Source organism: Glycine soja, chromosome 5, assembly GCF_004193775.1.
Source record: "Glycine soja cultivar W05 chromosome 5, ASM419377v2, whole genome shotgun sequence".
Lineage (NCBI taxonomy): Eukaryota > Viridiplantae > Streptophyta > Magnoliopsida > Fabales > Fabaceae > Glycine > Glycine soja.
Genome location: NC_041006.1, coordinates 35719023 through 35737426, shown reverse-complemented (window position 1 = coordinate 35737426; position 18404 = coordinate 35719023). Strand labels below are relative to the sequence as shown.

The 18404-nt window shown below is 32.2% G+C and overlaps 2 protein-coding genes and 1 pseudogene across 5 annotated transcripts; 1 reads left to right on the top strand and 2 right to left on the bottom strand.

Annotated features, from left to right (window-relative positions):
* Positions 1–2295: 2295 nt before the first annotated feature.
* LOC114412796 (probable mediator of RNA polymerase II transcription subunit 19b) lies at positions 2296–6040 on the top strand. Of its 4 annotated transcripts, XM_028376844.1 has the most exons (5): positions 2296–2400; positions 2737–2854; positions 4643–4929; positions 5043–5246; positions 5845–6040. In XM_028376844.1, exons 2-5 carry the CDS (start codon positions 2824–2826, stop codon positions 5893–5895), a joined length of 573 nt encoding a protein of 190 aa, XP_028232645.1. In that variant the 5' UTR covers positions 2296–2400; positions 2737–2823; the 3' UTR covers positions 5896–6040. The 4 variants fall into 4 exon arrangements, 3 of the variants coding, with proteins under 3 accessions (XP_028232645.1, XP_028232643.1, XP_028232644.1); XM_028376842.1 differs by lacking the exon at positions 5845–6040 and having other exon boundaries at positions 5043–5436; XR_003666825.1 differs by lacking the exon at positions 5845–6040 and having other exon boundaries at positions 2297–2400; positions 5038–5436.
* A 2571-nt stretch (positions 6041–8611) lies between these two features.
* Positions 8612–10308, bottom strand: LOC114411349 (annotated as a pseudogene).
* Positions 10309–11735: 1427 nt separating this feature from the next.
* On the bottom strand, positions 11736–18089 carry LOC114412795 (hydroxyproline O-galactosyltransferase GALT2-like). The gene is made up of 7 exons (XM_028376841.1): positions 16722–18089; positions 16034–16266; positions 15368–15658; positions 13777–13905; positions 13474–13647; positions 12775–12882; positions 11736–12658 (listed from the first exon to the last, which is right to left on the bottom strand). The coding sequence occupies exons 1-7, from the start codon at positions 17626–17628 to the stop codon at positions 12449–12451; spliced, it is 2052 nt and encodes a 683-aa protein (XP_028232642.1). The 5' UTR covers positions 17629–18089; the 3' UTR covers positions 11736–12448.
* Between the last annotated feature and the right edge of the window lie 315 nt (positions 18090–18404).

Below are 18404 nucleotides of genomic sequence, written 5' to 3'. Positions count from 1 at the left end.
ATTTTATTTTAACTCTCCTTATTATACTATATTATTACTTATTATACTACTAATGCAAGTTGAGTCTGGTAAACGAAATTAATATCTCGTAATGGAGAAATTATTAGATAATCTTAAATAATCATAATTCCTACTAATTTTTATATAACATTTAATAAGTATTGTTAATTTTTTATTATAAATTGTAAAATTTGAATGTATTATATAAACATCGATTGAGACAATGACCATAGATCAAGTGGTCGTTCGAGAATAATTTTTCATCACAGTATGACAAAACTAAACTTAATGAGGTGTTGATATTTAATGTGGAAATTGATATTTGTTTTTTATGCATTCCAAAGAAAAACAAACAAAAACAAACACCAACTACAACGTTCGAAACTACTCCCACGAAATTAGCAAGGAGATTGCTTCTTTTTGTTTTTAGGTTGCTTCTTAATTTCAAATAGTTGACATTGTACTCCATCGAATATTAATCATCGGATTCAAATTTAAATTATCTGATGAAAAGTTGTAACAAATTTAATTGTACTAACTGTTTAGAATTTGCAAAGAAGTCAAACACCTGTAGATTCAAAAAAAAAAAAGTCAAACCCTAGCTGATTTTGAGAAGCAATCTTGACGTTTAAAATCCATTGAAAGAGAAGAAGGGGGATAGGGAAATATAATTGATATTCAGCAAAAAAAAAAAAAGGGAAATATAATTGACATTTGTTCGCACTTCACGCGCGCCCAAAAAAATTGCAATGTGCTTCCCTTTTCTTCTTCCAAGCTTTTTACCTCCAGTTGAGAGTTTTGATCCCTGAAATGGGGAAAATGATGGTTGGGGTTTTTGGTACAATTTGTTTGATTATGCTAAGGAAGTGGAAAACCAAATGATGATTGGTTTTGGTATAAATTTTTTGGCACTGCCTTTTCCAAATGAATGAACCTCTATGCAGAATCGGAAATAGCTTCCCAGAGTTCAATTACTTGTGTCCAGATTTAACTAGTTAAACCAATAATTTAAACTCAGCAGCATGGATATCAACATAAGATACTGACTTGCACGAAGGTCTCAAATCTAGTCACTTATGATGCCAAAAAAGTATTTGACTTGCAGGATCTATTTTAACTTGCAGATCTATTTGCAAAATACATGAAAATTGAATAACATGTGTAATTGAAAATTTTAATATCAAATTCATTTACGGTTGTTAATAAAATTAATTTTTTACGCTATTATCACCATTTTGACCATTTTTGGGTTAAAAATCAGTTGAATTTTATAGTTTTCATCTAATAAGATAAATTTAAGGTCTTAAATTAATCACAAAAATTATAAAATCATGCCTCCTAATAAATAAAAAGGATGACTATTTCAAAAGGGCCAACTTGGCCCATAAAAAATAAAGAATCAAAATAATTTTTTTAATAAGACGAAGGAATAAAATAAATCTTAAAAATAAAATAAAACACTAAAAGTATAATTTATGCTAGTTTTTTTTTAAAAAAAATATCCTCATTTTAGGGAATCATTTTCCGTCTCTTTTATTTTTAAAGTATTAAACTTTCAAAAGGTAAAAGATGAACTCCGAACTCACATACCTAAAAAAATATGGGATTTTTACTAAAAGATGTAATTTCTTTTTATTTTTCCATTTAAGGGTCGATTTTATTTTTCCGCACTTCACAATTGTTTTGCTTTCAATTTTTTTTTAAAAATTATAAATAATTTTATTTATTTAATTATTTGAATATTATTTTATTTAATATATTTTGTATATTTAAAATTTAGATAATTTTTTAATAATAGTATTGAATTTCATTTATTTTATAAATGAAATAAAAAACTAACATAATTTCATTTCATATATTTTTTGAATATTTTTTATTTTAAATACTTAAATTTTAAAAAATTAAAATTTTAAAATAAATATTAAAATATTTTATTACTAATATTAACTTATACTTTATGAAAAAATATTATTTATTTTATATAAAAAAATTTACTATTAACAATATCTAATAATTTAATAATAAAAATAATTGTTAAATTAAAAATAACATAATACATTAATATAAAATGAATAATATAAATTAAAGAAAAACATAAAAAATAGAAATTATATTATATTTATTTAATAATTAAAATTATTAAATAAAAAAAAATTATTTACAATTTTTTTTAAAAAAAATTGAAATCAAAACAAAATAAAATAAAAATAAATAAATAAATTCTAAAAGAAAAAACTTTAAAGATAAAAAAAACTACGTATAAGATTAAAAAAACATATACATAGGACTTAAAAGTTATAAGTGAGAAGTTATGAAGTTATTGTTCAAAATGGGCAACCAATAACTTTACATTATCTCAATCCCTACCCCTCTCTCTCTCTCTCTCTGCTTTGTTCGCAGGTATTTTCTCTTGTTCATTTTCAGGGCTTTGTTTGGCCAAGGGTATTTCATCGGATCTACATCCGTTGTTTGCCCCTTGTTTCCAGTTCACTCTGAACGTGTAAAGTTTTAAACTTTATTAGATAATCATGCATTTGGGTATTGGGGTGGATTTGTTTTTTATATTTTTGTATGGGAAAGCCATTTTCTCGGATGGGCTTATTGTCTGAGATAGTTTGCTGCATGCTTTTACATATATCGTGTATGTGTTAGATAAGATACTGCAATCTCAGATTTTGTTGAGAGTGTACAACTTCAGTGCTTAGAAACTTCCTCAGTTGTCCATTTTTTTTTCAGGCAGTAACTTCCAGTGAGCGGCGGATGTATTTGTTTATTGTAATTGGTAGATGCATTTGAGGTGCATCTTGTGAGGTCATCTGAAAGATGGATCTTGAGGGCAAAAAATTTGGGAAGGGTAAGAACTTGACATGTAGATTATTTGATTGTTTGCTTCTCTTTTTTTATTGCTGATGCGAATGTGCTACTCGATAACTATATGTTCTTAGAAGTGAACTTTGTGATTACTGAATAGTTGAACAGGAAACACTATGAAAGCATATGTAATATAATCATTCACAGAATGCAAATTAGATTTCTTTTGAGTGGACTGGTTAAAAACAAAAGATTGGTAGTTATCAGAGCTTTCTGTACCACAGAAATTGTTTACAGTAGAACTTTCTTGATGTCTTGGTTCACTGTTTATTGGAGCCACACGAACAGAGAATTTCGTGAGGTTTAAAGTCAGTGATATAGCAAATGGAGCTTAATGGACCTAATGATCACGAGATGGTCATTTATAAAAATCCTGTTGAGGGCTCGCTCTAACATTTAAAAGTGTTAATTCCCCACCTTTCTTTTGGCATTAGGTCCTTGATGACTAGATAACATTGTGTTCAGGCTCTATCATGTATGTTAATTTATCATTTACTATCCTCCGTGGGTTATTTGATAAACTAATGCCCAATGCCCATATTCACTTTTCTTATTACTACGTGCATGTGGCCATATTTGTAAAAGCAAGTATGAGTGAACTGATTGTTCTTTCTTTTCTACTAAAAACTTCAGAAATGTTCAGTTGATTGTTATGATTAAATCTTGAATGTCATTTCCCAGCCCTCCCCTTATCTTTTAAAATTTAAAGAAAAACTGTTAGTGCTGGTATTTCCCATGTCTTATGTTTGGGATGTAATTATCTTCAGGTGAATAACTCTCTGTTAATGTTGATACAGAGGTTAAGATTACTAATTCATTATTACGCCATTAGACATATTTTCTCTGTTGTTTATATTTTTTTTTTCTTTCTTGAGGGGGAGCTAAATCATGTATGGAAATAGGCCATCTAAGAAACAGAATTAGATAATTAGGTAAAGATCCATAGATATGTTTTTTTGTGCTGAATCTTTTGACTTGCAGATCTGTTTTAACTTGTTTCCTAGAGAGTGTTCTGTCTCTAGTGCTCTCATATTTTGTTTTTGGATAGAAGAATAAATATGCTCTCCTAGATGGCTAGAATTGGAATGATTTTAATTTCATTATGAACTTATGTTTGTTAATTTATAATAAAATTGTGTTATGACTTATGTTGAGATGTGTTTTAGACTTATGAACTATGTTGAGTTGTGTGTTATGTTATGTATTGTATTGTACTGTATTTGGATCTTATGATTATGGTTTTTCAACTTAAACTTGTTTAATGTTGTGTTTTAGAGGTTATTTTTTTATCTATGTTGTTTTTATGTGTGTGTGTGTGTGTATAATTTTGCATTTTAGGTAGGGTCTTATAATCTGAGTTACGATCCTCTACTTAAAAGTTTTCACCCCCCACCCCCCTTATGATCCTATAGAATCTCATGTTTAACAACATTGTGTAATTGTTACTGAAACCCTTCTTGGCATGGCTCTCACTTTCTGCACAGTGATTTACCTATTTACCAAGGTGAAAAGCTTTTCCTCTCTCAATCCCTTTGAGAGTATTGGGCCTCTGGGGATGCTCAATTAGAGTATTTTGATCGGATTCACTTTTTAAAATCATCACATGCAATCGCTATATTATCTGCCATTAGGTGCTTCTGATTAATATCTGTCAGAACATTGATTTAGATATCTGTCACAACATTCTGATTTTTGAAAACTTGCAATCAATGCATGAAATTCATTTTTCTTAAAGTATATTTTGCTTAGTAAGGTTATTTCTTGGAATCAGGCAATAGAGAATTTGGAAGTACTCGTGGTCTCATAAATCAGAATAGACTTTGGCCCTACTATAAATTCTTCTGCAAGAAGTCACTCCCAGTGTCAATTTCAGAGACACATTATCTTCACAATGTGGTGGGTGACACAAAAATCAGGAAGGGAGAAGGAATGGAACTGGATCAGCTCTGTAAAAACATGGACACGAGTGAGAAAAAAACTTGCATGTGTCCTTTTGACTTGGATGTACTAAGTGAAGCTTTCCATATGAGGGATATGAATCCAGTCCACCTTTCTTCTGTAAGATTTTTCTGGTTGCGCATTTGATCCTATTCTTAAAGAAAACTGAATAGTTCCAATTCACGTTTGATTTTAAAAAGAAGTGTTGTGCTGATGTGTTATACAAAGGCCAGAAGGGGCTACCAAATGCAGTGCCCAAATTAGAGAACCAGTCTAGAGATCATGAGAGGAAGAACAAAAAGGTCAAAGATAAAGGTGAGAAGTATAGGAAGCAGAAGCATAGATTACATCGAATAAATAATGGAAGTTGTATAGAGAACATCCGAATTAGACCCCATGATCCTCATCCCTTGCAGTTGAAGAACCAACAAGACAAGGTTTGCTCTCAGTCCTTTATCCCACTCTTCTGTGTGGTGTGTCTTACGTTAAATTAAATGTAAAATTAATTATTTACATAAAATTTGCTGCCTTGTAAAATACCAAATACTATAGAAGTGGGGTATTCTATAATTTCATTGACCTTGTTTACATACCATAGCTATAGTATATTTCATATTCTGTTTGAAAGAGGAATCGGCATCAGTTATTAGCATTAACCATATTAAGCTAATACATGATTTTGGACTGACTAAAATATTAACAAGTGTTATTCGTACAACATTTTATGCAACAACAATTTTTGTATCCATCTCTCTCCATTGCATCATTTATTACATCTCGCATTTCTCTCTTTCTATCTCAGTTGTATAATTGGCTGTACAAATAACATTTCTCTATTAACATATTGTTGAGGTTACCATTTTTTATTGTTTAATTTGTCTAGTTGCCTATTTTTAATTATCGACATCTGATTGAGTTATTAAACCGTAATATGGGACACTGTTTTGTTCCTTCGTGTTTTGAAGTAGTAAATGATATTTATTTGTGACTTTAATTGCGCTAAAACCCAATTTTATCTATATTTAACTCTTTCAGAAAAGGAGGGCAGAGACAAGCAACAATGATCCTTCTGTTTGCAAGCGATAAGATACTAGAATGAGAGCAGAATTTGAATTATTTTTTTCTGGAAATATGTGATCTAATTCAGAAGCTGACAGTGAACTCAGATTTGTCACATTTAACATTTTCTGTTTTCTTCTACTCTAAATCTCGTTACATGTCTTCATTTTTTCTGTTTGGATCGCCTAAATGCTGAATTTCTATAGTGGATGGGGTCAGGCCAAGGGTGAGGATAAAATCAACCATGGAAAGTCAAATTTAAGTGTATAGTGCGGGAACAAAAGCATATCATGTTCTGTAGTTTGTTTATTAATTAAATTAAAGCATTATCATTTTTTTTTTTAAAGTTTTGCCTTTTTGTTTATCACTAGTTTTTCCTAGTATTTCAATTGTATTTTTTTTTTAAAACAATTGATGGTGTTAATGTTTTTAAATTGGACTGATCATTAAATTGGGAAAAGTATTAATCCATGATTTGGTTGACCATCTTTGGTAGTAGTAATTATGTGTACATTTTATTATATTTAATATTATATATTATAAACTCAAATTAGAAAAATTGACTTACCCCACCGTCAGTCAAGATTTTTTACACTGATTAATAGCTTCTCATTATTGCTAAATTGAGTTCTTATAAGATATCTCATTTATACAATTTTACGCTGATTAAAAATTATTTTTAATACTTTATTTTATGTGTGTAAATTCTTAAAAGATTTGAAAGATGATTATAGTAAGGTATTACTGCTTCTATTCCTTTATATAAGAAATAAATAATTAATTTAAGACCAATAAAACGAGGTAAGTTAGTTAGTTTAATTTATAAAATCATAAATTTAAATCTTATTTCAAAAATATTTGTACTGGTAATATTTAATTATACTATACGTAATTTAAGTGATGATATTTCTTTTATCAACGGATGTGTGTTTGAATTGTTAATAGGTCAATAAATATATTCACTTGCATAGAGAATGGATGAGAATCTTCCAAAATAAATTAAAGATATAAAAAAATTAAAAAATAATATAATTGGGTCTATGTTTCTGATAATTAACATCAAAATAATAAACTCATTTGTTTATTATATAAAGGACCGGAGAGAATATTATACTTCAACTTTTAAATTAATGTAAATTACATTTCACATAAAATTTGAAATTATGTAAAAATACTCTTATAGCAATTATTACATGGAAATAAGGAGAGTTAATTGTCATAGGAACATTTGTTTCACGAATAATAATTTGTAGTCTCTCAAACATTTTTCTTGGCCATATAATATGGGAATGGTATTCCAGGTATTATTAAGAAATATGTTTGGTTAATTATTAAAATTGGTTTGAATTATTTTTTATATCTTCAAGAATGATAAAAACATGTGTTTGATTGAGTTATTTTTTCCTAGAAATATATATTATAAATACTAAAATATCTTTATTACAAAAGTTCTGGTTACACCCCGACTTCCTCTCTCCATGTGTTTTGACAATTACAAAAATTAAAAGAGGAGCAAGAATTGCCGATTAAAAAAGAGAGCATTGGAGGAAAAGGAAAAACTATCGCATAGTGTAGGAACTAAATTGATAGTAAATCAAATTGTGGGAATATTAATTGGGCATGAATAAAATCTTGGGACGGGAAAAAATTTAAACACCTGTCAAGAATGAACAATGAAAGAGTAGTCGGATACTGATTAATTACAGATTATATATGAATTTTTACTTATGAAGAAATATTTTAATTTCATGGAAATAATTTTTACCCACTTCTTCTGTCGGGACTAAATATTAATAAAACATGAGATTATTATATCTTTTTCCGAAATAGAATATATTCATGATTAATTTTTTTATGATCTTATAATAAATATATGTGGGACAATTTTTTTCGATTATTTTTTTTCGAGAATAACTACATAGAAACAATCCCTATGTATGAGAACTTTATAGTGTTAACTGTTAAACCATACAACATAGAGGTTAAGTGTATATTATAAGTCTGAAGTGTATAGTGTGAGTCACAGTTTAAAGCATATAACAAATAAAAGTTTAAGCAAGGAAAGTCATCTCTTGTTGCATTACAACCTCTAATCAGTCGGTTAAAAGATTTCAGACAAGACTTAAAGGACTGCATAAGTTAGGTTAATCAAACTAAGTATAATCTAGATGCATTCTTCTCTAACTCTTATTGTCTTACTTTTGCTTATATTTGAATTATATGCTTCTGCGGTTTTTTGCTTGAAATGTTGCATTTAAAAAAAATAAATTGAAGACTCAATACAACCCCGCGGTCTTGAGTCCTTGTGAAAATCAACTTATACACTTCAGTTTTTAGATAAGTTAAATAAGCGTTTGAAAAAAAGTGCATACGTTAATTTTAATTTGTGAAAAAAGTTCGGTTAGTTTACTTTTTAATTTTATTCTCCTATAAAGGTTGATAGAGAAGTTAATCCAAACAATAATAACAAGCTTCACCAAAAAAAAAATGATAACTAGCAATTTACGTAAAATACAATTCATTATTCTAATAAAGGTTTCAGCAATTGAAATCCAAATTAATCATTTCAATTTTTTCCACCATAGGTCAAATAAGAGATTGTCACCTGTCATTACATTTCTAACCTACTAACTTCAATATTTTTTTTAGCGAAATGTTTTTTAATATATAAAATTATATTACAATTAAAATTCGTAATAATTAAAAAAAAAATGAACGTATAAACTATACTTGAACTTTAAAGTGGCTCTAAAACTATTTTTGGTCCATGTAGTCACAAATTCTGATAAATGTATTGTTTAAAAAGATTGGCGCATAGCCTAACAACAAAACACCTAGGAAAAATAAAACATTAAAACAAGTTGGGGCGTTGAAGGTCATCATAAAGGAATCTAACTTCAGCTCTAGGTGATGCTCGATCCATCTGCAACAAATCACATGAAATACTCAACAATACAGATGCATCTAATTGATTTAGACCATGACCAACCCTGAAAGTAAGGATCTTCAATGTCGGTGATCTTGCAAACACAAACCGTATCAAATCAAGTGCAGGCTTATAGGAAGTTGTAACTGTGATTTTCACATCTTGAAGCTGATTAAAGTAACAGTTACTGTAGTCAAACACCTTCGAAATCTGTTGTAGCTCCACTGCCATGCTATTGCACTATGAAACAAAGAGAAAACTAAATCAAAATATGACAATTAAAAGAACAAACTAAGAAGCATAGGTCTTCTTGGTCACCTTTATAATAAGTGTCTCTAGGTTAGAAGAACTTCCAAGTAATAAAGAAATAATAAACAAAAGTTCTCTTGCTTCATTGAAATCCACACCATCCAATTTCAGATATTTTATAGCTTTAAGCTGCACTTGCGGATAGATGCCTGCAGACAAAATCTATGCAAAGAAACAATGCAAAGGTGAGATATATTTGAACACATCCAACTCAAAATACAGAGTTCTTAGTATAAGACAAGGCACCAAATTAAGAATGTTGGTTCATGAACCAAAATGCAACCTTGTTTCTCTTCCTAAACAACAAATAAATGAATAGGATAATTTTAGAAAATAAACAAGGGCAACCAAGCTAGGTAGGAGAAATGTGACAATTGTCAATTTGTGTTGAGAATATAAAGCACTCTATGCATGATGCATATTCATTAATCTTTGGTTTTCTTTTTTGTCATGCATAACATAACTTAGTAGCTTACATTCACTTGTGGAAAAATCACTCCACAGAGTTGTGTAATTAGAGAGAACATGTCCATAAGTCAACAAATTACAAATTACTACATTGTTCGATAGTTTTAAATAAAATCTGCCAGGCTAACAAAAGAACCAACAAATCAAATCCAACTAAACAAAAGTGAATAGAATTGTATTTGTCACTCTTTACTAACCTTAATGTAACTTGTTCCCAAACATAACCTCTCAATATTCGGCGAGTCTTCAAACAGATCAGATACCCAAGTCCTATCAATGTTATCCCCAGGACCATCAGCAAAGAGTTGGATAAGAATCAAATCTTGTGCTTCCTTCAAACGAATTGACTTGATAACCTCATCACTTTCTATTTGTAGGAATTGGAGAAAAGGAGCGGAGACATTAATATGTTCAAAACCAGAACAGTAAGAAAGGTGGAGGTTCACAAGTAAGGGACTACCAGATATAAGACTCTCAAGTGCACCTTACTCGAATATAATGTCAAATAAGTGAAGCTCAATCATACTTTGAAAGCCATGGAAAGTAGGTGCAACTGAGAATCTAAAATTCAGAAGGAAAAGGCAAGTCAAGTCCCTACAAGAGAAAATATGAGTAACCCCTTTCCTAGCAAATCCAATATATGTAACCCCTTTCCTCGACAAAAATAGAATCCACTTAGTGAGGCATTCCAATTTGATAGGGATAGTCCAATTTGATAGGGATAGTCTGGAGGAGGGATGAGAGCAAAGTCATGTATGGGGCCGCTGTGGAGAAGAAGAGCTTCTGTAATAATGCCAGAAGTTTCATGGTATTCAAGATGCTTCAACTTCTCAAAAAAAAGTCATCTTTAAATTCAAGCCGTGGGGTTGAAGCCCACATATACCTCCATTCCCTTGACAGTACACTACTAGGTCTTGGATGGACAGGCGTTGTAGATGCTATCAATCACATCATCGGTAAGTCGCTGATTCGATCAACGTGTTCATCATCACAATCAGTCATTTTCTCACACTTAATCATAATTAAACTAGAAATTCAAGCAAAGGGTATGCATTGTATTAACATTATAAAAGTAGATGCATCTGTGTTCAACCACATTTACAGAGTTAACTTTCCTCCGACCCTTACTCTCTCCTTTTTCTTTTTCTATTCTTAATTTCTATTATTCCTTACTGAAATGATGTTCCTAAAACATGAGAATGCCTACTATAAATTACTACTTAGAAGAACATAGAAGCAGAGAAGATCATAGTTATTATTACTAATATGGAGTTGGATTAGGTGATTTTATTCATTGAGGTAATGGTTTGATCGGGATAATTTCATTTGGTTTCTAAAACCCATAATTATTTATTTGGCTTATGGGATTGGTTTAATGGTTTCGTTGATAGAATTTATTTGACTTAAAGGTTTATTAGTATGACAACTTGATTGAGCTTTCTGCACCCTTTGTTTATATAAAATTTGTCACATAAGAAAGATAAGGGTATTTTTGGAAAAAATACTATCATGTGCAACATACATGATTTGCTACCGACAAATGTTTGGATGATATTTAAAAAGATTTGTGTAGGTTTTAAAAATTGAGTGAAGGTGTGCATAATTTTCTTAGACCACAAAAAAAGTTTGTGTAGGTTTTAAAAATAAATAATAAATATGTAATATCCTTAAATTTTGAAAAGGTTTATGTAATTTATTCTAAATATTACTGTATGTGGCTTATATGTGTCTTCTACATGACTTACACACACACACAAAATTCAGTTCATTTGTTAACATAACTTTAAGATACAGTTAGGCTTAATTTTATTTTTAGGCCCTTTAATTTAAACTGATTGTAATCCTCCATAATGCTTTCAAACCAATTGAATTTATCTATACTTAAAAATTAATAATTTTAATCTACTTGAAATTCTCATTTTCTACAAAATCTTACACCTAAAAAAAAAAGGACATCAAATTTCTACTAGATTTCTAACCTCTAAACATTAAAAAAAATCCCAAATATTTGAATAGAAAATAAGAATTGAAGAGTTTTAGATAAAAGAAAACTCAGAATGACCAAATTTGTTTAATTTAAAATATAAAGGAACTTAATGCTAAAAAAAAACTAAGAGAAGCAAATTTCACTTGGTCTAAATAAAAGAAACCAAAGAAGTAATTAAGTCAAAGCGGAAAGTACAAATAAGTGGTATTAAAAAAAATACATAAGCATTATTTAAAATTAAATCCTAATACACATGTAAAGAACAGTGCTAACTAATAACTCGGTAAGATTGAGCTTTTAAGATAGCATGGTATTAGGTACAATTTCTACTACTATACTTTCATTGCCATAATCCCTAAAATAAAGCATATCTTAGCCCGAAATAAGGTACTCTCCCCTTCCCTCCCCTAAACTTTACTAATAAAAAATGTATATTGCAGTTGTCAATTTGTTTGGAATGGCAGTGAGAGCAATCAAACTGTTCAATTGCACCACCATCTAAGTGAATGATCTTAGAGATCCTAGGAGGGACACTAGATATGAAGCAAGGAAATACCCACAAAATTTAACCCTCGGCCAGAAGAAGTATGCACAAGTACCAAATGGAAGTAGTCTAAAACTACTGTGTTTTCACCCTTCCCCCTCCCCCCCAGCCCAACCACATAGTAGTGTATGATGCTTCATCTGATCATCATCTCAGTTCTTTTTTTTTCGCTCTCTTTTGGAAACATTGGTACAAAATTCTATTTCTTGCAAATTGAATTTGTAGCACCTTTTGTTGTCATTGTAGTTTTCTCCAGATATTAACCTAGGTGGACTAAGATCAGCACAAGGGTATAAAGAATACAGAGATACAGTGACATGTCAAAGAAGCAAAGTTGTTCGTGTGATCATCTGAAGTTGCAACAACGAGCTCGGCCTCTAGACAATTTGTCCCAAAGACAGATCATCTGCCTTGGTGATTGGTAATGTGCAGTGAAGTAGCCCTCCATGCATCCATACTGACAAAACTTCCAATTGTGGGAGTACTGGACTGCTGCCATGGTATTGTTATATCGCTCAACCCACATTCCCATGCTTACATCCTCCATTTTAAACAGCTGCCAAAAAATATATACTTCAGTCACCTACAATTTTGATTGATGTGGCAACTTGGAAAGGGAAGGGGGGGACAGCAAAAGATAAATTACAGATAAAAATTTAAAGGTTAACCAACCTTTAGTTTCCTATCCTTGTGTTGAGATAGGATGAAAGTAACAATATCACTGGAAATTACATATGCCGGCCCATTTGCATAAGGAGGATATACTTCTTCTGCCCATTCCTGCAACAACAATGCACAACACCTCAGAGAATGGAACAAGAACAATTTACAACATTCTATGCATTCTCCATACTTGCCACCAAATATATTTTGAACAACCACAATAACCAAGGAAAAGGATCCAATTACAGAACAGAAATATAATTATGAAACACTACTGCATCCTACTACAAAGTGTCAATCAAAACTAGCAAAGTGTGGCACCAGTGCACTGGCCCGTTCCAGTAATATATAAAACAACTAAATCATATTTGCACTCCTATGCTTACTAACTAGAAGTAATTGTATTGCTAAATCTTGAGATTTTAGCCCACCCTTTAGGACCCTAGCCCAAATAAACATCACCCACACAAGTGATCATGGCAGCAAAGCAGTTGGTCTAGAGTTTCTATTCTCCCATGTTTTTAAGACCCTATGTAAGGCAAAACAAACTTCACTAACATATGTTGGGGGTGTAATAGGATATAAAGGGAATTAAAACCTTAATCTCTACATACTATATTTAAGCTCCAAGGAGAGCTGCCAATTAATTGTTAAAATTAACAAACAAAAGAAATAAAGGATACACAATTCATGTAGTAACTATCATACCTCATAAGTGACTGCCCATTTGCCATTTCTCAGAGGCCGATGCCGAAGATTGAGATTGCCCATATAAAGGGACTTTTCCTGGGGTACCTTCTCAATTTCTCTCAAGACAGTATCAACCCTAATAAATGTATCATCATCACATTTCATAACATATGCAGCAGTCACATTCTGAATCTGCATAAATGAACATTAACTTCTTTACTCTAGAGAACACACACACACACACACACACACAAAAAAGAACTAAAGGAATCGGGGGTGGGGGGGGGGACAGTTTTAAGTAGCTGAAAGAATTGAACTCACCCCAAACTCACTAATGGACACAGTTTTAAGCACAACAAGCTCATAGCGGTCCATAAAGGGCAAAATGACAATATCACCAAAGTAAGCAGCCTCCTTCTTCAGCACTGCATTTACTTCCGTTCTTGGATTCTTTAATTGGCACAAAAACAGAAAAGTTAGCCATACAACATCACTACAAGGAAGAGATGAAACAAAAATACACACAATGCCATCTAAGAATTCCAAACAAACCCAAAAGGGCCAAAAATAAAATTTTCATTTGTACACTTAGATTGCAATTGCATTCTTTTTCAAACAGACATTTCAACATGGAAATCAAACATCTTAACGTATATATGTGATTCTATCACTAAGCCCAAAGTGGAAAATCAGTGTTGGCAACCAAACCTGTAGGATTACAAATTGAGGAAGTATTATGCACAAGCAGTCAAGGCAGGTTCCCTTATATCAACTTGTCATGAACCAAGTACCCCAAAAGCTCAAGCTATTGGGTGAAAGCAAAGCACAAACAAATTATATATTAAACACATCCCCTCATGCAAGATCCCTTCGGGCTTTAAGCATGGACTATGGATAAACCTAGCCAACTGTGTGCTAAAATTTAGCTTTTATTAAGAATAAGGGAGGCAGTAAGGGTTGAACTCTGGACCATATGGTCATAAAGGCTCCTATACCATGTCATGAACCAAATATCCAAAAAGCATAAGTTTTTAGGAGAGTGAAAAAGAAAATGAATGGTTTGTATATCAAATACAACTGATGCAATGATTTATGGTTTAACCTAAAACGTCAATCTTGTCCCATGCATTTGTAATTGATTTATAGCAACAACATTATGTGATGAAAATTGTAAGAATAAAAGTTGCACTTGTAGTCATCTTATTCAAAGAAGCTAGCTTCATGGAACCCAAAATAGCTTAGTCAAGGTGATAGCTACTCCTAAAAGTCTGTTATCACTCACATAACATGCTTAAGTCACATAACAAAGTCAATGGGCTACATTGCCAATGAGGATCACATTTTTGCAAGACAAATTTTGGTCCTAAAGTATTTTTTCCTTTTGCTTTCTAAAATAAATTTCAGTAGTACATATCATGTTAGGCTTTATTAGACCCAAAAATATTTTATCAATTACTATAAAATATAAGTCATACCTTCCAATAGCCAAATGTCAATTATAGTACCAAACTCCAAACAAAGAAGCATAATTAACATGCTTGGTTAGTTGGTTATGTGAAAAACTCATAATAAGAGCTCAAGTTTTCTTCTGATTTGTTTATTTTATTTGAAAGACCACACCCTTACGCAACAAATGAATTTGATACAAACTCTTTGAAACCCCACACCCAGATTCTATTTGCAATACCTTTATAACCAACAGATAAAGAGTCTCAAAATCTCCCCTTTGAAGCTCAAACCAGAGATTCTATCATTGCCCCCATCATTATTTAAACCCATTTTACAATGAAATAACCCTAGGAAGGTTGTCTTTCTCTTCTCTATTAAGTTTTTACTGTGTCAGTGTGTCATATGTCTTTCTTGGAATCATGCATCTCTTTATGCCAGATAAAAATAAAGACAGAAAACTTACCAGTGCAACAAAGAACCGTGCTACTACATCTGAAGACTTGATTGCAGCTGATTGCATCCATGTCTTTCTAACTGCCATACGTTCTGCAAAGTGATTTGAAGCTGAAAGAACTCCAATAAAAAGTTTAATAGGATGTTTAGGTAAAGGTCTGGCTTTCCAGGTCTCTGACATTTCCAGTACTCTTTGAGGTGAGAAACTTGGATGGGAAGTAGGAAGAGAAGTAGCATAAATTGAATGAACATCCACATCCCCTTTAATTGCCAATCCTGTAGCATCCTCGAGTGTAAATCCCTGAAGATTAGACAAAAAACGTTAGACAGGAAAAAAAAACTGTGACCACAGAAGTAGATTATAGAAAAATGGAAATATATTCCTGTATTCTCAAATTTTAAGCTATAAGAGTCACCCTTCAGCATGTAGAACAGGAGTTATTACCATTACCACAAATTATTGAGGATAAACCAAAATTCTGTATCTATAACCTATAACATATACAAAAGGAACTCACCAGAATTTTTTGAACTCCAATACAATAAAGTTAAAGCAAATAAAAACTTATATCTCACCATATTATTATCATTAAGAAGCTAGATATGCAATTTCACACCATCTAGATGTTTAGTAAAAGCATTGGATGAAACACCTATGTAATCTCAAGAAACTTACAGTCCGATATGGAAATGAAGTTACATGGCGACCCCCAATATTAATATGGTATCCATCAACACCAGCACGCAATGTAAGGACAAACATTCTGCCCTCTACTAAAGGAAATGGCCAGGTCATTTCTGGCTTTTGCTCACGCCCTATAAACCGCTTAAACCAGGATGTCGTCTTGGACTCTTTAGAGTCTATAATGTCATTCCGCATCCATTTCTCACACCGTTTGTATCCATCAACTGCCAAATATAATAACAAAAATTATAAGGATAGAAACAGACAGATGTTAGGCATCACCAGACTCACCATAAACAACTGGAATATCATATTGACAATAAAATAAAAATATTCATAAAACAACTAAGACATAAGATCCTATTACTAAGTAGTAGTACATGATATATTGACACTATAACTTATAACTACAATAACCATTACATGTATTATGCTTTATAGCTTTATGTAAAATACACCAACCAGGAAGGTAAACCTTATCTTTCTGACCATGCAATGACCAAGAATTAAGGTGTGCATATTTTCATGATTGTTTTTCAACTTTTCTTATTCCACCTTTACAATGATATCAAATGCTTTTTATATTTTACAATAAAGACAATGATGGAGACTCAATTCTGCAACACTTTTTTTAAAAATAACATACATCAAGATGAATTTGAAATATGATACATCATACCAAGCATTTCTTCTTCATCCCCAGACGGCAGACCATCACATCTTTGAGAGGTTCCCCAGTGCATTCGGTAACAGGTATTATGCTCAATTACTGGCTGTTTGCTCCAATCCCCCCTTATTCGGGGATTCAAGTGAAGGATCTTTGGAGGATCCTCCCCATCCACTGACTTCAGCCCTTGCAATTCAACCATGAATTGGGAAACTGAAACCAATCCTCCGCCTCTCTTCGTCTTGGCAAGCTGGGGAACATACTCCTTATGAGCATAATGGGGTGTCCCCACCACAGTGATTGAAGAACCAGCTGCAAGCCCACAGGGAAGAAACATCAAATTATCTCCTTTAATCAACTCATCCCCATTCATTGACACCCAAGAAGGGCATGACTCGGGCTTTCCATCAAGGATGGAGTTTTTTATCGACCCCTTCTCGTCAACCTTATCTACGTCCTTCCAAGCCTTCAACCCTAATATCCACGCCTCATCCGCCATTCTCTCAAGCACAGACAAATCATTGGTCCTCTTATATTCCCGCATTATCTTCCCAGTTATCCTACCATATCGTGGTGGAATCTGCTTCGGAGACTCCGGAAAACGCTCTTCCTCCTTCCTTGGCTCCGTGTTTGGTCTCAAGGGGGCACCCTGGTCCCTATTATCTTCCAATCTCCTATGAAATGCATCTTTATAAACAGAACTCACAAAAGACTTGCTCAAATCTGAATCTTCAGAGTCCCCAACAGCTGCCCCCTCCAACCTATCTTCACTCTCATCCCCACTTAACGTTGATACAATTCTCAAAAACTGTGGAAACTTGCATGACACAAACAACAAGTACAACACCCCAATGCCAAACAAAAAATGAGACAATCTAAACCTCCTCGAGTTGGGAGGATCACTTTTCGCTCTCTTCATCTTCAAAACAACAACACACTCTACAAACACAAGAACAATCTCCTCTCCTCACAAGACCAAATTTTGAAGGCAAACCCACATTCAATTTTTCAACAAAACCAACAAAAAAAAAGGCCATGCATTAGGCAATATAACCAAGCATTTTTCACGAGAATTTGAAGAATCAAACCTCAATGAAGAGGGAGAGATCGAGTTTCGGAAATCAACCAATGTAACAAGGCATCAACAAATTGGGAAGAAACCCGTTTCAATTGGACCCCGGAGAACCCTTAAAGCTTCAAGCTTTAGACAGAACTCCGCGAAAAACTCGATCTCCACCCTTGAACCCTAATGCACAACCCTGGCGTGAATGGCTCTGAACCTGAAAATGAACACTATAATGATGACACTTGAAATGAAAACGAAGAGGAGGGGACCCAGAATTTTAAAATTAAAAATAAAAATTACATAATGAAAGTTCGTTACTTTATTGTATTATTTAATTTAATTCAATTCTTATTCTTATAGCTGAATTTCCGGTACTAACTGTGTACCCTAATTAATGTCTTTCATTTGCAAGGAGGGTATTTGGAATTTTGTTGTACCGTTGCCATTAGTAGGGAGGAGTTTTTTTTTTTTTGCTGGATAAGGAGGAGAAATATTAATATTTAATAGTGACATAAACAATCCCATGACAGAATTTTTCATGGTTTGAAATTTATTAAAAATTACATTAGATGAGTTTTACACTTTTACTTTTACTTCTAGTTACTACCTTTTATTAAATGTTAACTAAT

Bases quoted from the DNA above. Each gene is read 5' to 3' on its own strand.
- LOC114412795 (XM_028376841.1), bottom strand. From the start codon at position 17,628: ATGAAGAGAGCGAAAAGTGATCCTCCCAACTCGAGGAGGTTTAGATTG. The intron at 15,659-16,033 runs GTAAGTTTCTTG...TCTAATCTTCAG, and splicing joins CTTCATTTCCATATCGGACT to GGATTTACACTCGAGGATGC. The intron at 13,648-13,776 runs GTGAGTTCAATT...TCATTTATGCAG, and splicing joins TGTCCATTAGTGAGTTTGGG to ATTCAGAATGTGACTGCTGC.
- LOC114412796 (XM_028376842.1), top strand. From the start codon at position 2,824: ATGGATCTTGAGGGCAAAAAATTTGGGAAGG. The intron at 2,855-4,642 runs GTAAGAACTTGA...TCTTGGAATCAG, and splicing joins GGGCAAAAAATTTGGGAAGG to GCAATAGAGAATTTGGAAGT. The intron at 4,930-5,042 runs GTAAGATTTTTC...TACAAAGGCCAG, and splicing joins ATCCAGTCCACCTTTCTTCT to AAGGGGCTACCAAATGCAGT.